General features: G+C 36.4%; 1 protein-coding gene across 2 annotated transcripts in view; it reads left to right on the top strand.

Annotated features, from left to right (window-relative positions):
* NAB1 (NGFI-A binding protein 1) overlaps positions 1–20,842 on the top strand; it is a 45,870-nt gene extending 25,028 nt beyond the window's left edge. Inside the window, exons 4-8 of one of the 2 annotated variants that reach the window (XM_077885270.1) lie at positions 1,354–1,405; positions 12,353–12,442; positions 14,058–14,217; positions 16,183–16,296; positions 18,331–20,842. In XM_077885270.1, the coding sequence (XP_077741396.1) occupies positions 1,354–1,405; positions 12,353–12,442; positions 14,058–14,217; positions 16,183–16,296; positions 18,331–18,419 (505 nt within the window). In that variant the 3' untranslated portion in view covers positions 18,420–20,842. Of the gene's footprint in view, positions 1–1,353; positions 1,406–12,352; positions 12,443–14,054; positions 14,218–16,182; positions 16,297–18,330 lie in introns of both variants that reach the window. The other variant, XM_077885269.1, reaches the window with a different exon arrangement.
* The last annotated feature ends 261 nt before the right edge of the window (positions 20,843–21,103 follow it).

Below are 21,103 nucleotides of genomic sequence, written 5' to 3'. Positions count from 1 at the left end.
TCTTTTTAACTTCTTCTCCTCAATGTAAATAGTTTTACTAGTTTCTTTTTCATCTTTCCAATGTATGTTTATACATTTGCAGATAAAAATATGTTTTCTCATTTTTACCTTTTTTCCAAAAAACAATAGGTAGTATGTATGCACTTATTCTGTATTTTGCTTTTAACTTATCTTGGAGATCTCGTCATAGAGAGATACATACACACCTTGCTCACTATTTTTTACAGCTGCATGGTATTGTACTGTGTGGATTATTATGATTTTTTAAAAAATATTATTTATTTGAGAGAGGGAGCAAGCATGAGCAGGGGGAGGGGCAGAGGCAAGGGAGAGAAACAGGGATTCCCCATGTGAGGCTCGATCCCAGAACCCTGGGATCATGACCTGAGCTGAAGGCAGATGCTTAACAAACTGAGCCACCAGGTGCCCCCAGCATGGTTTATTTAACCAGTCTTCTGTTGGTGGATACTTGAGTTATTTCTAGTCTTTTATCATTATAAATAGCACCATAATAAATAACACCATACGTATTGTGTTGATTCTGAAATGTACTTTTTTTGACATTTTAACATCTTTTGAGGGATAACTTATAATTGATAGCTTATTACAGTTTAATTGGCAGTAGTATTTCATATATCTGTAGGTATCTTTGGGATAGAGTCCCAGCAGAGGGATCTCTAGGTCAAGGGAAAGTGGATCTGTACTTTCACTAGGCAGACAAAATGCATTTTAATCCTACATAGCCCTGGGATGCCCGGGTGGCTCAGCGGTTGAGCATCTGCCTTCAGCTCAGGGTGTAATCCCGGGGTCCCAGGATCAAGTCCCACATCGGGCTCCCTGCAGGGAGCCTGCTTCTCCCTCTGCCTGTGTCTCTGCCTCTCTCTCTGTGTGTCTCATGAATAAATAAATAAAATCTTTAAAAATATGTATACACACACACACACACACATAATCTTACATAACCCTAAGCATTCATCTTAAATGGCCACTTTGGTCATTTTATTCTGAAGTGTTCCTACTGATCCATAAAAAGATAATCATGCAATACAATCCTCCTTGATTTTTTTTTCCTTTTTCATTATGTGATCATCACTGCATGTTTATTGAGTATTTTCTTTGTAGGGAATTCTTAGATAGTAGGTCTTTTAAAATGTTTAATTGTGTCTGCATATTTCCTTAATGTTAAGTAGAAATAATGAAAAGTCTCTTTTGTTATGTCAGTGTTCATTATGAATGTCTTACTTTCTGGTATGAGGGTTTCAGGGCTATATGGGTGGAAGTTTATAGATTGAGATGTCTTTAGAATAAGACTTGTTACCTTCTCAAGTTTTTCTCTTTTCCCATTCCATCCAGGTCAAAATGTGGAGAAAGAGATGAATTGTCCCCAAAAAGAATTAAAGTGGAGGTAAGATTATGCATTATATTTTCTTTTTTTTTTTTTTTTTTAATTTTTTATTTATTTATGATAGTCACAGAGAGAGAGAGGCAGAGATACAGGCAGAGGGAGAAGCAGGCTCCATGCACTGGGAGCCCGACGTGGGATTCGATCCCGGGTCTCCAGGATCGCGCCCTGGGCCAAAGGCAGGCGCCAAACCGCTGTACCACCCAGGGATCCCCCTATTTTCTTATGCTAATAATATTTACTTACTAGTTCAAACTGGAAAAGGATGTTCCATAAACAAATGAAAAAGGTGAATTGTGGAATCTTTAAAACAATATAGAATTGTGTTGCCTTGGGGTATCTAATTTGAAGTAGGATACTAAAGAAATTCTTAGAAGGAAACAGTAATGAGATTGATGTCCAGTCAGTTTATCACAGGTTGATTTGTCAATAGGTTTTTCTTACAGATTTAAGATTTTGCTGGTTAAATGATTTGTTTTATGATCTTATATCATTAGTCATCAAATACATTTAGAGGAGCTAGAGGGCGGAGGGGAAGGGAGGCAAGAAGACTCTCCACTGAGCTGGGACCCCAAGCTTGGACTTGGGCTTGATCCCAGGACACTGAGATCATGACCCGAGCTGAAATCAGGAGTCAGATGCTAAACCAGCAGAGCCACCCAGGTGCCCTGAGGCTGTCCTGATTGTAGGCCTCCAAGAGGTAAAGTGGGAGTTGAGCAACAACAAAAAAAGTGCTTTTCTTAGGGCTGTCAGAACTGTAGAATGGTTTCAGAAGTACTGTTCCTTAATTTGGATTGAACGTTTTTTTAAAAGGCCAGTCTGCAGCAAGCAGTGTAGAAATTTGAAGTTTGACAGCTCCTTCCTTTTTTTTCTTGGGCAAGGGGATGAAGGTCCTTATTACTCTCTTAGTCATCTGTTATTTAATTTCAAGTTAGAGCAAATAAGCTATGTTTGACTATCCTAAACTCTTCTCATTTTAATGAAGCGTCTGTGTGGACTAATCTTTCAGTCATACCGAAGTCACAATGCTCTTTTAAAAACATAAATCCCTTTCTCACTTAAATCTTTCCAATGGCTTACTACTATACCTAGTGTAAAATCTACACTTTTCCCCAAGACATCTAAGACCTAACATGATTGGACTCTAACCTTGTATCTCTAACCTCATCTCCTACCACACTTCCCCCTTCTTACTGTGTCTCAGCTACACTGACCCACTTTCTGTTGCTGGAATATGCCACACTCATTTGTGCCTCAGCGCTTACTGTTTGTTGCCCTGCCTAGATCTTCCCATGGCTTCAGCTCATAGCCGAGAGTTTCCTTGACTTCCACGCCTCTCTTTGTAAAAGGGCACCCTTACCTCAAAATCAGCTTTAGGCTCATTCTCCTGGTTTGTTGTGTTTTCATAGTACTTAACTGGTATCTGAAATTATATATATTTGTTTTTATTATAAGTCTGCCCCATTAGATAAGACTCCAGCTCTTACCTGTCCACTACTTTATAGTCAGATTTGATAATAGTGCCTTGTACTTAATAGGCACTTAATAAAATCTGTTGGGTGAAATAATCAATGGCTATGATGAAGCATCTTTGACTTCTTGAAAACTTTAGCCTAAAGCAGTGGTTTTCAAAGAAGAGAAGACTTTTGTCCAAAAAAGGCCACACTTTAAAAAATTGTGCTTATATTTTTATTTTTAATCAACCTCACTGTTAGCTCTTTGTAATGTTTAAGATGGGTTAACCTCAGATATTATGCAAAAAACTTGCTGAAATTATCCAAAAGGCCATTAGAAGATAATCTAACTAGTGACGTAGTTTCCATCCTGTTGCATCCCAAGATCATGAACAAGAGAGGATCCCAGTGACTCTGCCCCTGAAGGGATGGCAGGTGAACATAGACACCGCTAAGAAGGCATGTGCCATTGAAGGATTTAGAGGAAAGACGGTATAAAATGTGCCTACAGACCAGGAAAAGTAGTCACCTGCTAGCCTACAAATTCTGTCCACCTCTCTTTCTGTCCACCATTGGCTCTCTGTGTGACCTGGACTCACACTCTTGTCACATTTAGGCCCTGGTTTCCTTTGTTGTCTGTGTTCAGAGATCACTGTTGTACATTGAAATTTGAGATCATGAGTCTCATGGCCTGTTTGAGCTGTCATTTTTTTTCTTGTTAGGCTGTATTGGTAAGTCTTTCTGACCTTCTCATTGGCCCTTATCTGAAATTTAAGCAAAGTGTTTTTTGTATCCAGTCATAACGTTTTGAGTTTCCTTTTAGTAGCTCAGAATGTTGGGTTACTAGCATTAGATGTCACCTTTAAATATGTTCCACTAGAGATAATTGAATGATGGTTCTATTTGGTTAGTTTATTGTTTTACTAGCGTTCACAAAGCCACTTGAACAGTTCTGGACTAAGAATTAAGATAATCGCTGTTTCCTTTTTCTGTGAATAACAGTTTTAACCATTCCTAAATAAGACAAGTGTGATTCATCAACTCAGGCTACTTTAAACGCTCTTATAGACACTAAATTCTTGATTTTTGTTTCCCAGAAATAAATAGGGATTTGAGCTTTGAATTTAGGACAGTAGTTTACTTTTGCTGGTTTGTTCTAAATGTTTTGTTTTTGCTTGTTTTTTTAAAAGCACTCATGTATGGTTGGGCAACAGTATCTTCAGAGTATGTGTGTGTTATGCATATGTGTTCCTACACATGTAGCCAGTGTAATCCTTTGCAAAATATACAGTATTGGCATCAATCCTTGTTTAAGTTCTCTGGTGTACTCTAATTCAGATCGAGATACCAGAGCTACTCATTCGGTTCTGGAAGCTGATTCTGAGGCAGGTAGTGAGTGGTGTGTAGGATTGTAAACTCCCTTAATGACATTTCATCAAGTATTAGTGCATTGTTTATACCTCCTTTCTATGTGGCTCCCAGCGAGGGGGGGAGAATTCCTGGCAAGAGGAGAGATTAAAGGAGGCTCTGTTGAGGGGATAAAAGAAGGGTAGAGTTCCAGAAGGTAAAGGTGTGGGGTCGAGGGGCATCACAGAGATACACTAGCATGGGCAGAGACAGAGCTAAGAAAATAACTACACATATTCAGAGAACAATGAGACCAGTTTGTTCGGAATTTATAACTGATACCAAGGACTTCATAAGTAAAACTAGGAGGATTTTAGAATTCTTTGAACATCCTGTTTCTTATTCCATTTGAATTACTAATTCTCCATTAAAAGAAAATCCTATAAAGATAAGCTTAATGCATTATAAATTATAGCAGATTACTAATTACTAGGCCCAAATTAATGAGAATTTTTCTTTCATTTTCATTTTTCTTTTTCTAAAATCCATGATAATAACCAATTAACACACATGCCAAGTTACTGACTTTTTTTATCTCAAAAAAAATTAGTTTTTCTAGTGAACAAAAAGAAATGTAATATCCAGTAGACAAAATAGAAATCACATAAAAAATAGACATGTAAGGGAAAGAAACATTTTCTTGCATGCCATTACCAGTACATTAGGACACTCATAAAACTAGCATTTTGTTCAAGCTTGGTAAGATGTTTTCTTCTTGCTAAATGCTGTGATTTTCTGATCTGTTTGTGGAAGGTTGGGTAGAAGTTTTAAAATCCTTGTGTGAGTTCTTTTTTTCCCCTCTTATTGTGTAGTAGGCTGTTTCCTTTTAAGGATAGTTAGCTATTTTTTTGTTTTTGTTGTTATCATTTAATATAGGATACGGATTGTAGTGAAGTACTCGGAATAATCTGTTGTCCTTAAATAGCATTCCTTTCTATAGGGAATATTAGATATTAAAAACCACAAGAGATTTTGAACCTTCTATAATTCTGAGAATAATGCAGTAGACGTGGAGGAAGAAGCCTGCTAGCTTGGAAAGGCCTTAGGGTAACCCATCATTTGGAATGAAGCCTCTAAGGAAGGCACCTTTTCAACCTTTTATGTTAGTAAGTGAGGTTTGGGGGTATTTCTCCTGTCCCGGCTGGATAAATAGCTTGCCCACCTGGAATGCAACCCTTTGTATGGATCCACTTTCAGCTAAAATGGAAATGAATTATGTTTATTGCTTGCTTTTTCTTCACAGACCTCAAATCTAGCTCTGGGAAACTTGCGAAAAATAACTTTTTTATTGAATCTGTTAATGCATGTCCCTGCTAGGCATTTGAAATTCATTATCACAAACCTTCTTGTTTATCCTTATGTGGAAGCTTTATGATTTCCATTTATAGCCAAAGAAACACCAAGAAAGTCTCAGTAACTTGCTCAAGTTGCCACATTGCTATCTAGTGGCAGAGCCAGGGCTTCAAATCTGGGTCTGACTCCTAAACTGCAAAGCAATACTACCTTCCTGGGTGCTGATGAGCATTCACAAAGCACCTTCCGTGTAAAAAGCACTGTTAGGATTAGAAGGCCGAGTGTGTGCAGAATTGGTAGTCTTTAAAGAGGGGGGAAGGAGTGGCATTTACCAGTTTCTATTTCAAGGAGGCATACCCAAACATTATTAAGTTTTGAGTGGAAAATTTAACAATATAAATTACAAAATGTATTTAAATTTAAGACATTGCCATTTGACAGACAGTTTAGGATGAAGAAAAGCACTGTTGGAAAGAGAGTGAGTCAAGAAAAATTAGTTTGACTTATTTATATTCTACCTATGACAATGCATTTAAGACAACTTGACAGCTAGTTAAAGGAGATGAAAAACCAACACCCGAAGTCCCTGGTACTCTTGTCTTTTAAAAACATTAATTAAAAGTGGATTCAGTTGATAGCCTTTCTTTTTCATTAAGAACATAACGTGTTGTACGAACAAATCCTGTCATTACCTCCAGTGTTGTAAGTAATATCTTGGAAGAGAGGAAGAATATGTAAGAGCACCTGTCTTGGGACTGGCCACGGGAGCTGACTAAATGGGCTGTTAGTGTTCAGATCTCGTCTGTAGAATTTCTTCGTTCACTGAAATTGCTGAAGACTAGGCAAAGAGATGGGAGGTGACAGCATTCTTGATCCTGTGTGGGCTGGGAGTGCAAAGCAATCAGAGATAACTGGATGAAAGAAACGCGGTTTGTTAATAGAGACCAGAAAGTCAGAGAATTGGGGCTTGAAGAAGAAAGACTTAGAGGAAACATCTGCTAGCAGTTCCAGTGGGATGGGGGTGGAAGGAGGAGGCAGGGGGAGGGAAGAGGGTCAGAACATCCACCTACGCTGTTACTAAGTTTGTTGAAAGAAAGCTGGTCTAATTTGATGTAGACTCTTCCCCTCTGGATCAGAAAAACAGAAGCATTACAATCTGCTATTCATATAGAAAGTGTGAGTAAAAAAAAAAAAAAGAAAGAAAGAAAAAAAAGAAAATGCACGTGTGAGGCTGAGAACATCTGGTGGAACAAACCATTTTAAAGACAGCTAAGCAGTGGCTTTAAAGTAGCTTGCTGATATTTGGTGGCAAGGTTGAGGAGGAATGGGGGTGGAGACCAATGGGATGAGAGTAATTAGGTCATGAACAGCATCCCACCCTGTGTCTTTTATTTTCTCAGTGCTCAGAATCAGAGTCTCCCCAGTATGGGAACACTATGATTAATGGCAGTAGCCAAGAATATGACATGAAGATAAATTGCTCATAGCAATGGTACAGCTGGTTCTGGAGAAAAACGCTTGAGAGACATATAACAAAAGTCCTGCACCAAACATCATGTGAAAGAGACCAGTTTCTTGGGAATGTTCTCACTCTTGTTTCTAAGCCATGTATTTTGGGGTACCTGAAAATGTAGCTCCTCAGTCCTGTAGTTTCCCATAATGAACTATCAGAGACTGTGGGAGCAAATCAGAATGACTAATGTACTCCAGTCTCAGAGAGACCACTGATTACTTGGATATTGTCGTTTATTGCTTATTGCATGTTTTTACTTCTCTTTATTAACAAAGGAGCAGTGTCTTATTTCCCAAAATTTTTCACATGTAGAGTTTGAAGTCCTCCCCTTCCAGCTTTTCCATATTCTCATGGTTGAATAATCTGGACAATGGTGCCATCATATGTTTGTAAAGCAGTGTGTACTTTGCCAAGAGTTACCATTTGCATTACTTCATTTAATCCCCACAAATCTCCACTGGGTGGATAAAGCAGATGGTTTCATTTCCATCTAAAACTTGGGAACAGGGTCCCTGGGTGGCGCAGCGGTTTGGCGCCTGCCTTTGGCCCAGGGCACGATCCTGGAGACCCAGGATCGAATCCCACGTCGGGCTCCCGGTGCATGGAGCCTGCTTCTCCCTCTGCCTATGTCTCTGCCTCTCTCTCTCTCTCTGTGTGACTATCATGAATTTAAAAACAAAAAACAAAAAAAACTTGGGAACAACGGAAATAAGGAGGTTAACTTTCCTGCCTGGTATCACACATCTAGTTCTCAACACAAGACTAGAACAGCACTGGAATATTGGAGGTTCTGGCCTGGGCACACTCCACCCAGGGCATGTTGAGAAGCCGGAACTGTATATTGTCCCCCTCACATTCATATTGGGCTTTAAGAAACGCAGATCTGGTTTGTTTCTTCCCCGAGACCTTCAGTGGCTTCTCTCTGATTTTAGGACAAAATCTACAGGTTTTTTTGGGTTTTTTTTGTTTTGTTTTGTTTTGTTTTAATCTACAGTTCTTAACATGGCTTTCAAGGCCTTACAGAATTTGGCCCTGCGTATCCAACTTCTCTCACCACTCCTTTCTCAGTGTATTCCCTTGTTAGCTATATTAAATATTGTCTGGCTTCCCAAGTGTGTTGTCCTGTTCTTTTTGCCTCCAGGCTTTTCTTTTCTTTGTTTCTCTCTCTTTCTCTTTTCTTTCTTTTTTCTTTTCTTTCTTTTCTTTTCTTTTCTTTCTTTTCTTTTCTTTTCTTTCTTTTCTTTTTTTCTTTTCTTTTCTTTTCTTTTCTTTTCTTTTCTTCTTTCTTTCTTTCTCTTTCTTTCTTTCTTTCTTTCTTTCTTTCTTTTTCTTTCTTTCTTCTTTCTTTTAAAGGTTTTTTATTTATTCATGAGAGTCACAGAGAGAGAGGCAGAGACACAGGCAGAGGCAGAAGCAGGCTCCACGCAGGGAGCCCGATGTGGGACTCGATCCCAGGACCCCAGTATCACGCCCTGAGCCAAAGGCAAACGCTCAACCACTGAGCCACCCAGCTGTCCGCCTCCAGGCTTTTCTATAAGCTTCTGTCTTTGCCTAGGGTTCTCTTCTTTCAAGTCTTAGCCTAGACATCATGCCCTCTCAGAAGACTTCCCTGACACAGTGTCCTCCACTATGTTCTGGATCTCTTTGTCCTTTTCTCTCAGGAGTCATTGAATCCCTAGCATTGAGTACAAAGTCTAGAACTTATTAGGCAAACGAGGGATTTTTGATTAATGAATAAACAAGTGTTTCCAAATTTCCATTGTTCTTTCCACTAAAACAGTTCCTATCAAAATAGTATTGCTGATTTTATTGTTTAATACCCAAGATTTCTTATACCGTGTAAGTAATCTCTAAGATGTCTATACTATGTAAATATCCCTAACGTTTATCTTATTCCCCCTGTATCATAGAGATGCAGCAAGTCACTCATAGCATGCTATTTTACTGTGATTAAATCTGGTAGCATTTTGCTGAAGGAGAGATGGGTGGGGGAATGGGGTAACTGGGGGACAGGCAGTGAGGAGGCACTTGATGGGATGAGCACTGGGTGTTATGATATATGTTGGCAAATTGAATTTAAATTTTAAAAAGTAAAAAAATAAAAATCTGGTAGCATTTAAGGGGAACTTAATAAATATCAGTAGCAAACATCTATGGGGTAATATCTATGTGCCAGTCGTTGAGCTAAGTGTTCTTCATGAATTTTTTGGTTTCTTAGAATGGTTCTAAAGTTAGCTGAGTAGACACAAAAAGATGAAATAGTCTTTCTAGTATCAAAGTAAGTAAGTAGTAGAATTGAGTTTTGAACTCATTGTAAATCTAAATCAGTTCAGCTTATGAAAATCAGAGCTGTAAAGGATGTGATGTGCCTCTGTTTACGGCAGTGAATTTCATAAATGTGGTAACTCTGTGATTTTATACTTTGAGCAGAGGCTTTGAAGCCAGTGTCTGTAGCTGTAAAATGAAAGGAATCTAGGGCTGTGGTAGACATTAAATGAGATAGTATGTGTAAAATACAGAAACATAGTTGGAACTGGTGGTGTGGGGTAGTCACCTGGAAAGTGATAGCTTCTCTTGTTTTCCAGATCTTCTCCTAGCTTCCCTCATTGAATTTCCCTCGTTGAACAACCCCAACAGATAGGTGCTCTTAACGCAAAAGAGAGATTGCTAAAGAGAAAGTTAGATTTGTAGGTCTAAATAAGTTCTTAGAGGAAAATGGAATGACGAAACAAGTGTACTTTTGACTTGGATTTAGATTGTATCCACTTGTATAAAGTTCATTCTAGCTCAGTCAATGATTATATTACATACATTCCTCTGAGCCCAGAGTCCTTGGTTTTTGTGGGGTCCTGGAAAGGCAACTATTTTCATTACTTTAAAAATGCTGATTGTCTGTTGACCCACCATGGAGCTCTCTGAACTATCTCAAGATGTCAAATTTATTTGCCCTTGACTCTATTTCATTGCATGTCTTTGAATTAAAAAATGGCAAATTATTAAGAAATGAAATTTTTAGATGAAATCTTTGAAAACACGAGATCTACAGTGGAGAAATAAGACCCTGATGGAGAAAAACTTTTGAATCAGTATCTCTTATTTCATATAAGATAAGATATTATGTTATTATTATATCTCTTTCTGCTATGTTACTATAAGAATTTTGGTTTTTAATGATTTACTCTTTGCTACAAATAATTAGCTCATGAAACTAAGGGTGAAATATTTTGGAGATCAATGACCATTTCGGTGAGGAGTTCTTTAGTAGCTTTTAGTAAAGTTACTAAAACCATGCTGTTGTGATGTTTGTAGATATAAATTCACGTGGAGCAATAAATGAGAAAAAAAAAGCTGGAAAAAAGTAGTAGGTGGATTGGCACACTATATATATATATAGTATACAGTGAAAATCATTTAAGTTGATGTATTGTCCAGGGGGAGAGTGCCCCCAAGTTAGTTCTGTTTAATAGACGTTCTGTTTCCTATGTATTGATACACTTACTTAGCAGTGATTACATGCTATAGGCAATGTCTCATCTGCTCCTCACAACAACCCTAACAGATAGGTGATCTTATCTGTATTTCTTTTAAAGATTTTATTAATTTGTTTGTTTATGAGAGAGAAAGAGCAAGTGCACGCACAAGTAGCAGAGAGAGGGAGAGAGCCAATGCAGGGCTCCATCCCAGGACCCTGGGATCATAACCTGAGCTGAAGGCAGATGCTTAACTGACTGAGCCACCCAAGTGTCCGTCTCTATTTTTTATATGATAGAAGCTAAGGTTCTGGAAGGTGGAGTTACTCCTCCAGTGTTATATCGCGAATAAGTGATAGAATTGGAACATGGAAAGCAGAGCTTTCTTCAAGATTTATTTATTTCAGAAAGAGTGTATGTGTGAGCAAAGGGGTGCAGGGTGAACAGGGGGAGGGAGGGAGAGAATCCTGAAGCAGATTCCCCACTGAGCAAGGAGCCTGACATGGTGCCTCATTGCAGGACCTTGAACTTGTGACCTGAGCTGAAATCAGGAGTCAGCTTCTTAACCAACTGTGCCAACCCAGGTGCCCTGAGTGCAGGTCATTCTGATTCAGTTCCCATTGCCTGTCAATGAAATGCTGAAGGAGAAATGACACATCAGCAGAATTCTTTAGAAATTCAGGTTGGGATTATTGGGTAGCACTTTGAAGAAAATTTTCATTGGTTCTTTATCCCATTATATAAAACAGAATAAATTTCTGATGGGTGGTTAGAGAGTTAAATTTAAAAAACAAAGCAAACAATGAAATAAAGCTTTAGAAAAATTAGAGGGGCAGATCCCTGGGTGTCTCAGCAGTTTGGCGCCTGCCTTTGGCCCAGGGAGTGATCCTGGAGTCCCGGGATCGAGTCCCACGTCGGGCTCACTGCATGGAGCCTGCTTCTCCCTCTGCCTGTGTCTCTGCCTCTCTTTCTGTCTCTCTATGTCTATCATAAATAAATAAATAAATAAATAAATAAATAAATAAATAAATAAATAAATAAATAAATAAATCTTTTAAAAAAAGAAAGAAAAATTAGAGGGTAGGTTTGAGTATCAAATCTCTAAAGCAGGATACCTTTTTGAAGCTTATAATGATAGAAGAATTTATAAATATATATAACTACAGTATATAAAAGTTTTAAAAATTTTGAATCTCATTACAAAAATATGAATTGGCAAAAATGAAGAAAACAACACCACCCAGTCCTGGCAAGAAAAACTTAGGGTTTGATTAACTAGTAAAGGCCCTTGGGGGAAGTAGTGAATGAAAAATGTTCATAAAAATGTTCATCCCTTTGCAGTAATTGAACTTCTAGGAATCGACTGTATTGGGTAATCTAAGCTACGGAAAATGCTATTTCTATGAAAATATTTTTGGAGTGTTTTTCAATCTAAGAATAAGAAAAAGAATCTAAACATCTGATTGAATATAGTGATTATCACTAATTGAACCACTAGGTGAAATGCTATATGAAATGTTATATAACCATTATTATTCACAAATGCTTGTGAAGTCTGTATTCCAGTGATGTATAAGTCTTACTATCTTTCTCATTTGTATTATTGTGAGGTTACAGCTGTAGAAATAGGGTAATTGTAGATAAAAGACTGAAAAGAAGTATTATACATTAAAATCTTAATCATGAAAAAAAAATCTTAATCATGATTACTTGGGTAGTAGGATTAACGTGGTTTTCTTTGCCCTGTTTTCTGAGTTGTTGATATTTTATTTACAAACTCTAAGTAAAAAAGGACTTATTCTTTGACCCATAGGATGGATTTCCAGATTTCCAGGACTCTATGCAAACACTCTTCCAGCAAGCTAAAGCTAAGAGTGAAGAACTTGCTGCTCTTGGTTCACAGGTAATGTAAACCACCAGTTAACATTCCATATTATTTATCTGTAGATTGAAAAATAAATGACTTCTTCAGCTAGAGTCCATTTTAAGCATCCAAGGACTGGATTTGTGTTGTTTTTGAAATGTCATTTGATCCACAGCTGTATCAACAAGATAGCAATAATAACGTAATGAGTAAAATCTGATACAGTGATACTTATTCTTTGTAGTTTTATAGGAAGAAAGATTCTCTACTTAAGAAAACTTAAAAGAAGCGATTTGCTACCAGGAAAATAGCCATGTTGACTATGGCTGTGTGTAATACAACTCTGGATACAGTAGTACTAGTTCTCAATAAAACATTAATCATCAACATTGTAGCTATGGCTAAATCATTTTGATTCATGTATGAGAAAAAATAGTTACGTTTAATAGGTAGCTTCAGGCACTTTTTGCTATTATTTAATTGTCCTGTGCTGAAATTAACATTTAAAAAAGTCATTTCTGCAAATGCCACCTTTTAGAAAGCACCATAGGTTTTATGCCTGTGGATCTTCCAGCTAGTGATTGCTCTTGGCTAACTCAGTAGTGCCAAGTTTTGTTACTTCTTCTGAAGACAATGAAAAATACATTTCCTCCTTGGAAATCTTGCTGAAATTTTATCAATTAATTAGTAATAAGTTCAAATGAATTGAAGTTACAAGCTCCTTTTGATCTGGTTTATGTGCATTCAGAAAAATAGTATAAGATTTTATCCTCTTCTGTGAATTAATACTTTTCATTTATTGTTTTTTTTCTATTGTGAATTGAGATTTTTTTGTAACTAATTTTATATAGCTACTTCCTTATACTATTCTTCTATGTGGCATGGCAGTGATTCATATCTGCATTTTGACTATTAACGTCCTTGGCAAAATAACACAAATGCACTGCTTTGAACATCATATAAAAGTAATTTAAAGCAATACATAAAGAAAGAACTTATAAAACACATGCAAAGATGAATTTCTATTTACTTGTGTATTTTAAGCGTGTCTTTTTATGATTGGTTGGGAAATACTGCAGTTTCATTCCATGATGAAGGGGAAGAGTCTTGTTGGCACTGGTGTTTTTCCTGCATAATTTGCATTGTTTAATTTTGGTGGGAGGTGTGTTTGTCTTGTTCTTCTAGACAGCCATTTTACACCTTTCCTCCCCCAACATACTGTCATCATATCAGAGTAGATATAGTGCCAAATCCTAAAATAAAAATGCCAAGATCTCACCCTGTGTGTTAGAAGCAGTTTATAGCAGATGTTGCTGTTGCTCTGAGGTTCCTTTTAAAAAAAAAATATTTTAAAGGACTCAGTACTTGGGGAAACAAAGCTAAGGTTATTTTGCCTTTGAGCTGAAATGGAATTCTCTTTAAAGGATGTGCAGGAAGATTTTTTTTCTTTTGCACAGATTCCAACATTTTATGTTTTAACATGATAGAGACATCTAAGCATATTTATGGAACGTGTATACCACATGAAGTGTGAACTAATTTAATGAATACTAAATATATTTGCCTGGAGTCTGAAATAGGCATCTTTAAACCATTAAAAAAAAATGTAGAATGTTTTAGTTACTGATTTTATTTTTGCTTTACTTACTAGCAGCCTGAAAAGGTGATGGCAAAGCAGATGGAGTTCCTTTGCACCCCAGCTGGCTATGAGAGACTGCAGCATGCTGAGAGAAGACTCTCTGCAGGACTTTACAGGCAAACCTCAGAAGAGCACAGCCCTAATGGTGTGACTTCTGATAATTCTGATGGACAAGGTATATCTTAGAGTGACCTACATTTTGAGAGCCAGTTACTATGTGCACTTTAAAGAGAAACAAAAGTTAGCTTATTTTTAAATACTGATATTTTATAGATTGTTATACATTCTTTATAAAAATTAGTTTTTAAATTGTCTTTTTCAAAAGAAAAATTTGATCCTGCAGATTTAATTAGCAGAGTTTGGTTTATATGTTTGTGTTTTACCTCATCCCTAAATTAGCTGACATACACAGTTGACACTTATTTTGTAAAGGGTGAGTGGGAATGGGACGTGTAAACAGTGTAGATCCTTCTCCCCAAAGAAACTGATTCCATGGGAGACATTTATCATTTTTTAAAAGATCACAATTTCAAAAAAAAAAAAAAAAAAAAAAAGATCACAATTTCGTATTTTCTTAGACTTCACAAACAAATTTTTCTATGATGTTTATAATATTTGGTTTCTAAGAGAGTACAGTAAGTACTTCTAAAGCACTATGACAAGAATACAGAGATTTGTAGAGATATATTATAGGAATGGAAGAGACTTGAAGAAATTTTATGTGCTTTCAGGCTTTAGATTGGCCTACATTCCCTATGAAGATATTTTATGTGGGACATTGGAAATTGTTCTCTTGAATTCTTAAGTTTAGAAAGCTATGATTGATGAATATTTTCATCATTTAAAAAAACTATTTTCATTTTTTTTTGTATTCACCCATGAAGAAAATCTCAAATCATCATCATTTACTCATAGTATCTCTTGTGTGCCAGGTGCTCTTCTAGGCACCAAAGATGCATCAGTGGCTTGGAGCTTACACCCTAATGGAGGAAAATGTACAATATATAATATAGAAGTATATCCTCTAGTTCCAAGTAATGATACATGTTTGAAAAAAAAATAATGTTGTTGTTTTACATATTATTATTATTATTATTATTATTTTAAGATTTTATTTATTTATTCATGAGACACACAGAGAGAGCCAGAGACACAGGCAGAGGGAGAAGCAGGCTCCATGTGGGGAGCCCAGCCCGATGTGGGACTCGATCCCAGGACTCCAGGATCATGCCCTGGGCCTAGGGCAGATATTCAACCGCTGAGCCATCCAGGCATCCCGATGTTTTACATATTATTGTTATACTTTTCTAGAGAGTGGCTGCCATTGTCAAAAAAAAAAAAAAAAAGATTTCTAAGTGAGAACACCATCTTAACAAGCATTTTCTAAGTGTTGGATAAAATATATCAGCAGATCAGAGTGCTGGAGGAGAAGAGCATTCTTCCTTTTTAAAAATATTACAGAAACTGTTTAGTTGAGCTCTTGTTTAACTTCTCTAGTCATCCTTGACGGTTATGACTTAAAAGAGTTAAGCAAAACCAAAATTAAAGATTGGATGACTTTAATTCGTGAAACCAGGATAATGCAGTTTGGGGTGGCAGTCAGCTGAGTATGTAGATTTAGGTTCATGAGAGAGATGATTTGGCGTGTAAAACATTTTTACCATATCTGTGCTAATTCTGTTTTAATGGATTTGCTATAAGTTTTGTTCTTGCTGTTTAGGATTAGGCAATTGTTTGAAGCCATCTCTGTCTTGATATTTGTTATTATGTGGTTAATGACATGTCTTGGTAAAATAATTGCACTGGTAGTAAGAGAATGCCTTACAGAGGGGATGAGGATGTTACCATATGCCAGAATTGGAGTACTTACTGGAAATCTGTCTTTAGTTTACGTATCCCTCTTAAAAAAACGTCCTGATAGAATTGTAAAACCTTGGAACTAGCATGAATTGCCATTTCCCTTCTCAATTATTATTTAAAATATTCCTCTAGCTATTATTTAAATTCTTCGGTACCTGTTGCCTTTCCTTACTCCTTCCCTAAGGAGTGTTTAGGAAATTTGTGAAAACATATTTTTAAGAAAAACCAATAGTGTGTTTTTAATATTATTCATATTGGGTTTTTTCTTCCTTTTCATTAGGAGAAAGACCTTTGAATCTCCGAATGCCTAATTTACAGAACAGACAACCGCATCATTTTGTGGTGGATGGAGAGCTGAGTAGACTTTACTCCAGTGAGGCAAAGTCCCAGTCAGGTAAGAAAATGGGATGTGATGAGAGACAGTAACACTTGAATAAAACATCTTTAAATTCTACTTTCCAATCTTCCACATCTCCACCACCCCTCTGTGTCCCCTCCCCCCAGCCAAGAAAAAGTCATTACTAACAATGCTATTAGTCAGTTTTTCTCCCCTTGGAAATAAGATTGCCCTAATAATAGCCAGTCTTTTTTAGAACATAGTATTCCAAAGATTTGACAGGGGAAACTCATAAAGGTTGATACAGTTTTGATTATCTATTACACAAATGGTGACTTTTATACAGATTTTTAGAAATTTATTTATTTATTTATTTATTTATTTATTTATTTATTTATTTATTCATTCATTCATTCATGAGAGACAGAGAGAGAGGCAGAGGCACAGGCAGAGGGAGAAGCAGGCTCCTTGCCGGGAGCCCGACGTGGGACTTGATCCCGGGACTCCAGGTTCACGGCCTGGGCTGAAGGCGGCGCTAAACCACTGAGCTGCCCTTATACAGAATCAATTTTATTTATTTATTTATTTATTTATTTATTTATTTATTTATTTATTTATTTAATACAGAATTTTAAACCAAATAATCCATGGCTGATTTGAGTTATGCTGTTGCCTTTTTCCAGCCTTTCATACTATGAAATTGATGGATTATGTGTTTGCTCTCCCACTAAGAAACCTTGTATACCAAAATCTAAACTTTTCTTGCAGATGCATGTTGGGGATGATATTTATATTTCAGAAGTAAACTGAACTCCATAAAAGGATAAGCTCTTCTTTTATTATAGTTAGATGTCTGCCTATTTTTCCCCAAGAGAAAGTGAGTTAGACACTAAGTAGTAGAGACCAGCACCATTTGAAAGTATCTAGTATCATTCCGTCTTTGAGTTAAAGTGAGTAACTTTAGGAGTCACTTGAAGTCTGTTGCTTCGTCTGTAAAACAGACATAATTTCTCCTGCATAGAGTAGTTATAAGCATTGAACAGGGTAGCATATATGAATTGCCTGGCTGATAGGAATTCAGTAAATGGTAGCTACTTTTTTTTTATACTCTTGCTAAATTTAAAATCCACTTTTGCATAGAGTGAGTAAATTCATAAATTGAACTGATTTCAGATAAGGCTTTATTTAGTTTTGGTTACACTTCTAGAATCCTTTTCAAAGTGTGTTTTGTGTATAGGTATCTGTCTTCCAGTATTTCACATAGAAACTACATTTTGTTGTTATTCTGTAGTGTTTTCGTGAGGTTGAGATAACTATATACACATAACCCAAGGAATGATTCCTTATGAAAGTAGTCTTATCCCTGTTTGTCCCACCCTAATGTATCATGGATAGAACTTTTAAACACAGTTCCATGTTTAAATATGGAAGATGTTCTCTTTTTATTTTTTTAAGATTTTATTTATTTATTCATGAAAGACAGAGAAGCAGAGACATAGGCAGAGGGAGAAGCTGGCTCCCTTCAGGGAGCCTGATGGGGGACTTGATCCCAGGACTCCAGGATCACGCCCTGCGCTCAACCACTGAGCCACCCAGGCGTCCCGGAAGATGTTTTCTGTCTCATTTTTTCATTGATAGTAATTAAATATTTTAGCTAGTAACTTTGTTGTATATGCATGACCAGTTTTAGTTTACATGGTTTTTTATCATGTTGAACTAAGCATTAAATAAAAATATGGTCTATGTGCTAAGTGGCTTTTTGTGTCTTTCAGAATTTGACTCTCATGCCACCTTATATAGGTACTATCCCCCATTTTATAGATGAAGAAAGATACTAAGGCCTAGAGAGGTGTGTAAGTTGCCTAGAGATGTATATAGCTACTAATTGGCAGAGATGGAATTTAAATCCAGAATCCAAGCTCTTAACTGCAACTCTGTAAACACAAAATTTTTGTATGGAATCGCAGAATTATGAATAGTTGATACTGTTTGCTATGGAGTTTAGGGGTTTGTTTCATAAGTTGGAATTTGTTTTTTTGTGATCCATTGATTTAAAGTATTTGCACTCTTTGTGTTTCCATTTTTATGCAGAGAATCTTGGGATTTTAAAAGACTACCCTCACTCAGCTTTTACTTTAGAAAAGAAAGTCATCAAAACAGAGCCTGAAGATTCAAGATAGCTGTGATTCTCCCACTATTCTCTGGAAATGGCATTCGATTTAAGGATAATGCTCCATCATAGAAATAAGCCTTAATAACCAACGTTGCCTCATTCAGCTCAAACAGATTCATAGCCAAAGCATAAGGACTGATACGGTAGTCTGCGGAAACCAGGAAGACAAAACAACAGCCACAAAAGAGAAAATTGAGAGAATGTTGCAGTCTGTAACAGAAATATTGATCCATTCACATTCCTGTGTAAGTCATTTTATGTAGAAAAGCTTACAAATTAATATTGTAAGCATTCATTATTTAAGAATGTACAATGTATTTGTCTAATTTATAGAAGTAAAATCTAGATGTGGAGGCCTTTTGGTCCAATAAATGTGGAAACAGTTTATTTTACTTGAAATTTCACTGTCTACTTTTAAGTGTGTTTAGCATAAAATTATATGTTAGTTTAGAATCTTTGCAGTCATAAAGAAAGTTTAAGTGATGTAGTTATTGGCAGGGTTGCAGTGACTTTGGAAAAATGGAAAGCAAATGCTCAACTTAAACCAAGGAAAATATTGTGGATTTAATATTTGATAAAACTGATTTTGTTTAACGGGAAATGTGTCATTTTTAGTCGTAAAATGTCACTTTTGCTGGCTTAGTCAGGCACATTTATGCAATTAATAAATACTAAAGTAAAGTTAAAAAGATGAGCAATAGAGTAGAAATCTCTTACTTAGTTGACTCAGAATGCTTATATCATTATATCATAAAAATAGGAAGCTACTACTTGGACAGAGAACTTGAAACAACTGAACTGATGTGCAAAAGCCGTGACTTAAATATTGCTATTTAAGAAGGTGTTGAATGGATTAAGACATATGTAAGTTAACCCCAAATGTGAAAAGGATGGTGACTGTTAAAAAGGCTCTAATAATATAATAGAGTGAGAACCATTTTATAGGTTGAAATTCTTCTTTATGTCCTGGATGGAATCAGAGAAAGTCGGGGCTCGCCCAGACCATACAGGTGTGGACAATCACTACCCCACATTTGCAGGCATAATTCTGAGGAGGTTTAGTTGACACCTGGATTCGTTATTTATTTCACAACCTTGTATGCCTTTCATATATGTGTATGCAGTTTTTTCTTAAGATCCATTTTAGCTTGAAAGTATGTTTTCATCCCTTCCCCCTATTTAATTAATAGGCTGTGTGCATATTTGGGGGTGTGTGTGTGACTAAATGTTAATAATGTCCTTGCATACTTATGAGAATTACACATTGGAATCCATGGTTTAAAAAAAAATACTATTTCTGCCAATTTACATTTTTTCTTTTGGTTTAAGAGAAGATATTTGACAGCTTACCTACTTCCTCCAGATTCATCTAAACCCAGGTATTGCTGAGAACAGCATACTGAACTGGAATATGTGGTTTTTTGGTTTTTAGTTCTGCTCTAGGTCATAACTGCGTAAAAAAAAATATTAAGTCATAATTTGTTATACTAAAATTCATCAGCCACATGTTAGATGAAATGTCTGGACTGTAGTCTCTGATCACTGTCACATATATAATTGCTTTTTCATTTTGATTTGTAGACTAGCTTTATGGTAGAAACACCAGTAAACAACTTTTATACTATTGAAAGGCTCTTTTTCCTACCTAAATGTTTTAATTGTACCATAGTGTTTTGCCCACTGAAGAAGCTTTTTATGGACCTTGCAACTTTGTTGCTAGCTTGAGGTTGATTATTGTGGTTGTATTGTTCACTGTGTGTAGAAATAGTATGAGTACAATTTAAATAGATTGTTCAGTTTTTAATATTAGCCATAGAACTGGTTAGTATCTCAGTAGTTTCATGAAACGTTTCCTGTATTCTAATCTATTTTGAGAAATTTTGTGGGTTTTTTTTAATTGTGTCTTACAGTTCAAGTTTGTAGATTTTAATAAGCAACAATTTTTAAAGATGCGGTAATCTTCCAGTTAATATTTATCTGTCTTTCATGGACCCACACACTGCATCTGCATCTTTAAATCCATAAATAAGTTTCCTTAAGTATCATACTTTCCTGGTCTTTCAAGCGTAATGATAAGGGGGAAGCACAAGAAAAATTTCAGTAGAATACAGTTTTTATTTTGTAAACACTAATGTATTAAATTTGCTATACATTGAAGCAAATAATATATATTTTTATTTGAATTGTATATATGAATTGGATGTTATAACTAGTTGATTTTTTTCATTGTGTTAGAGGTATTTTCACTGAACAAGGTCAATTGGTTACCTCAGTATTACAGCCAATATAGTCCAAGGGACCATTTCTCCCCAAGTCTGTGTTGTACTTTATTATGTGAAGTCTGCGTTTCTGTGACTCTTAAATCTGTTGGTGAGGTGGGACGAGTGCACTTGCTTCCTGTGGCAATAAAGATTTTCTGTGCCTCACACATTTATGTGTATAGAACTTTCTGCAAAGCACTTTTCACAGTAAGTAATACTAGCCCCCCCCCACCCCGCCCCGCCTCCCCTCAATGGTTATTAGGGCTAGGCTATGGTGTAAGGGGCCAGGCCCAGGACTTATGTCTGAAGTCAGGATGAAACATTATTATCAGCTACCTTCATTTCTAGAAAGTTATTTGGCAAACAGGTACTCTGTTGACTCTGGCCTTGTTGGGGGATACGGTTTGGTTTGGTTTGTGTCATTCTCACA

This window comes from Canis aureus, chromosome 36, assembly GCF_053574225.1.
Source record: "Canis aureus isolate CA01 chromosome 36, VMU_Caureus_v.1.0, whole genome shotgun sequence".
In the NCBI taxonomy this organism is placed as follows: Eukaryota; Metazoa; Chordata; class Mammalia; order Carnivora; family Canidae; genus Canis; species Canis aureus.
This window is presented reverse-complemented; position numbering and strand designations above follow the sequence as displayed.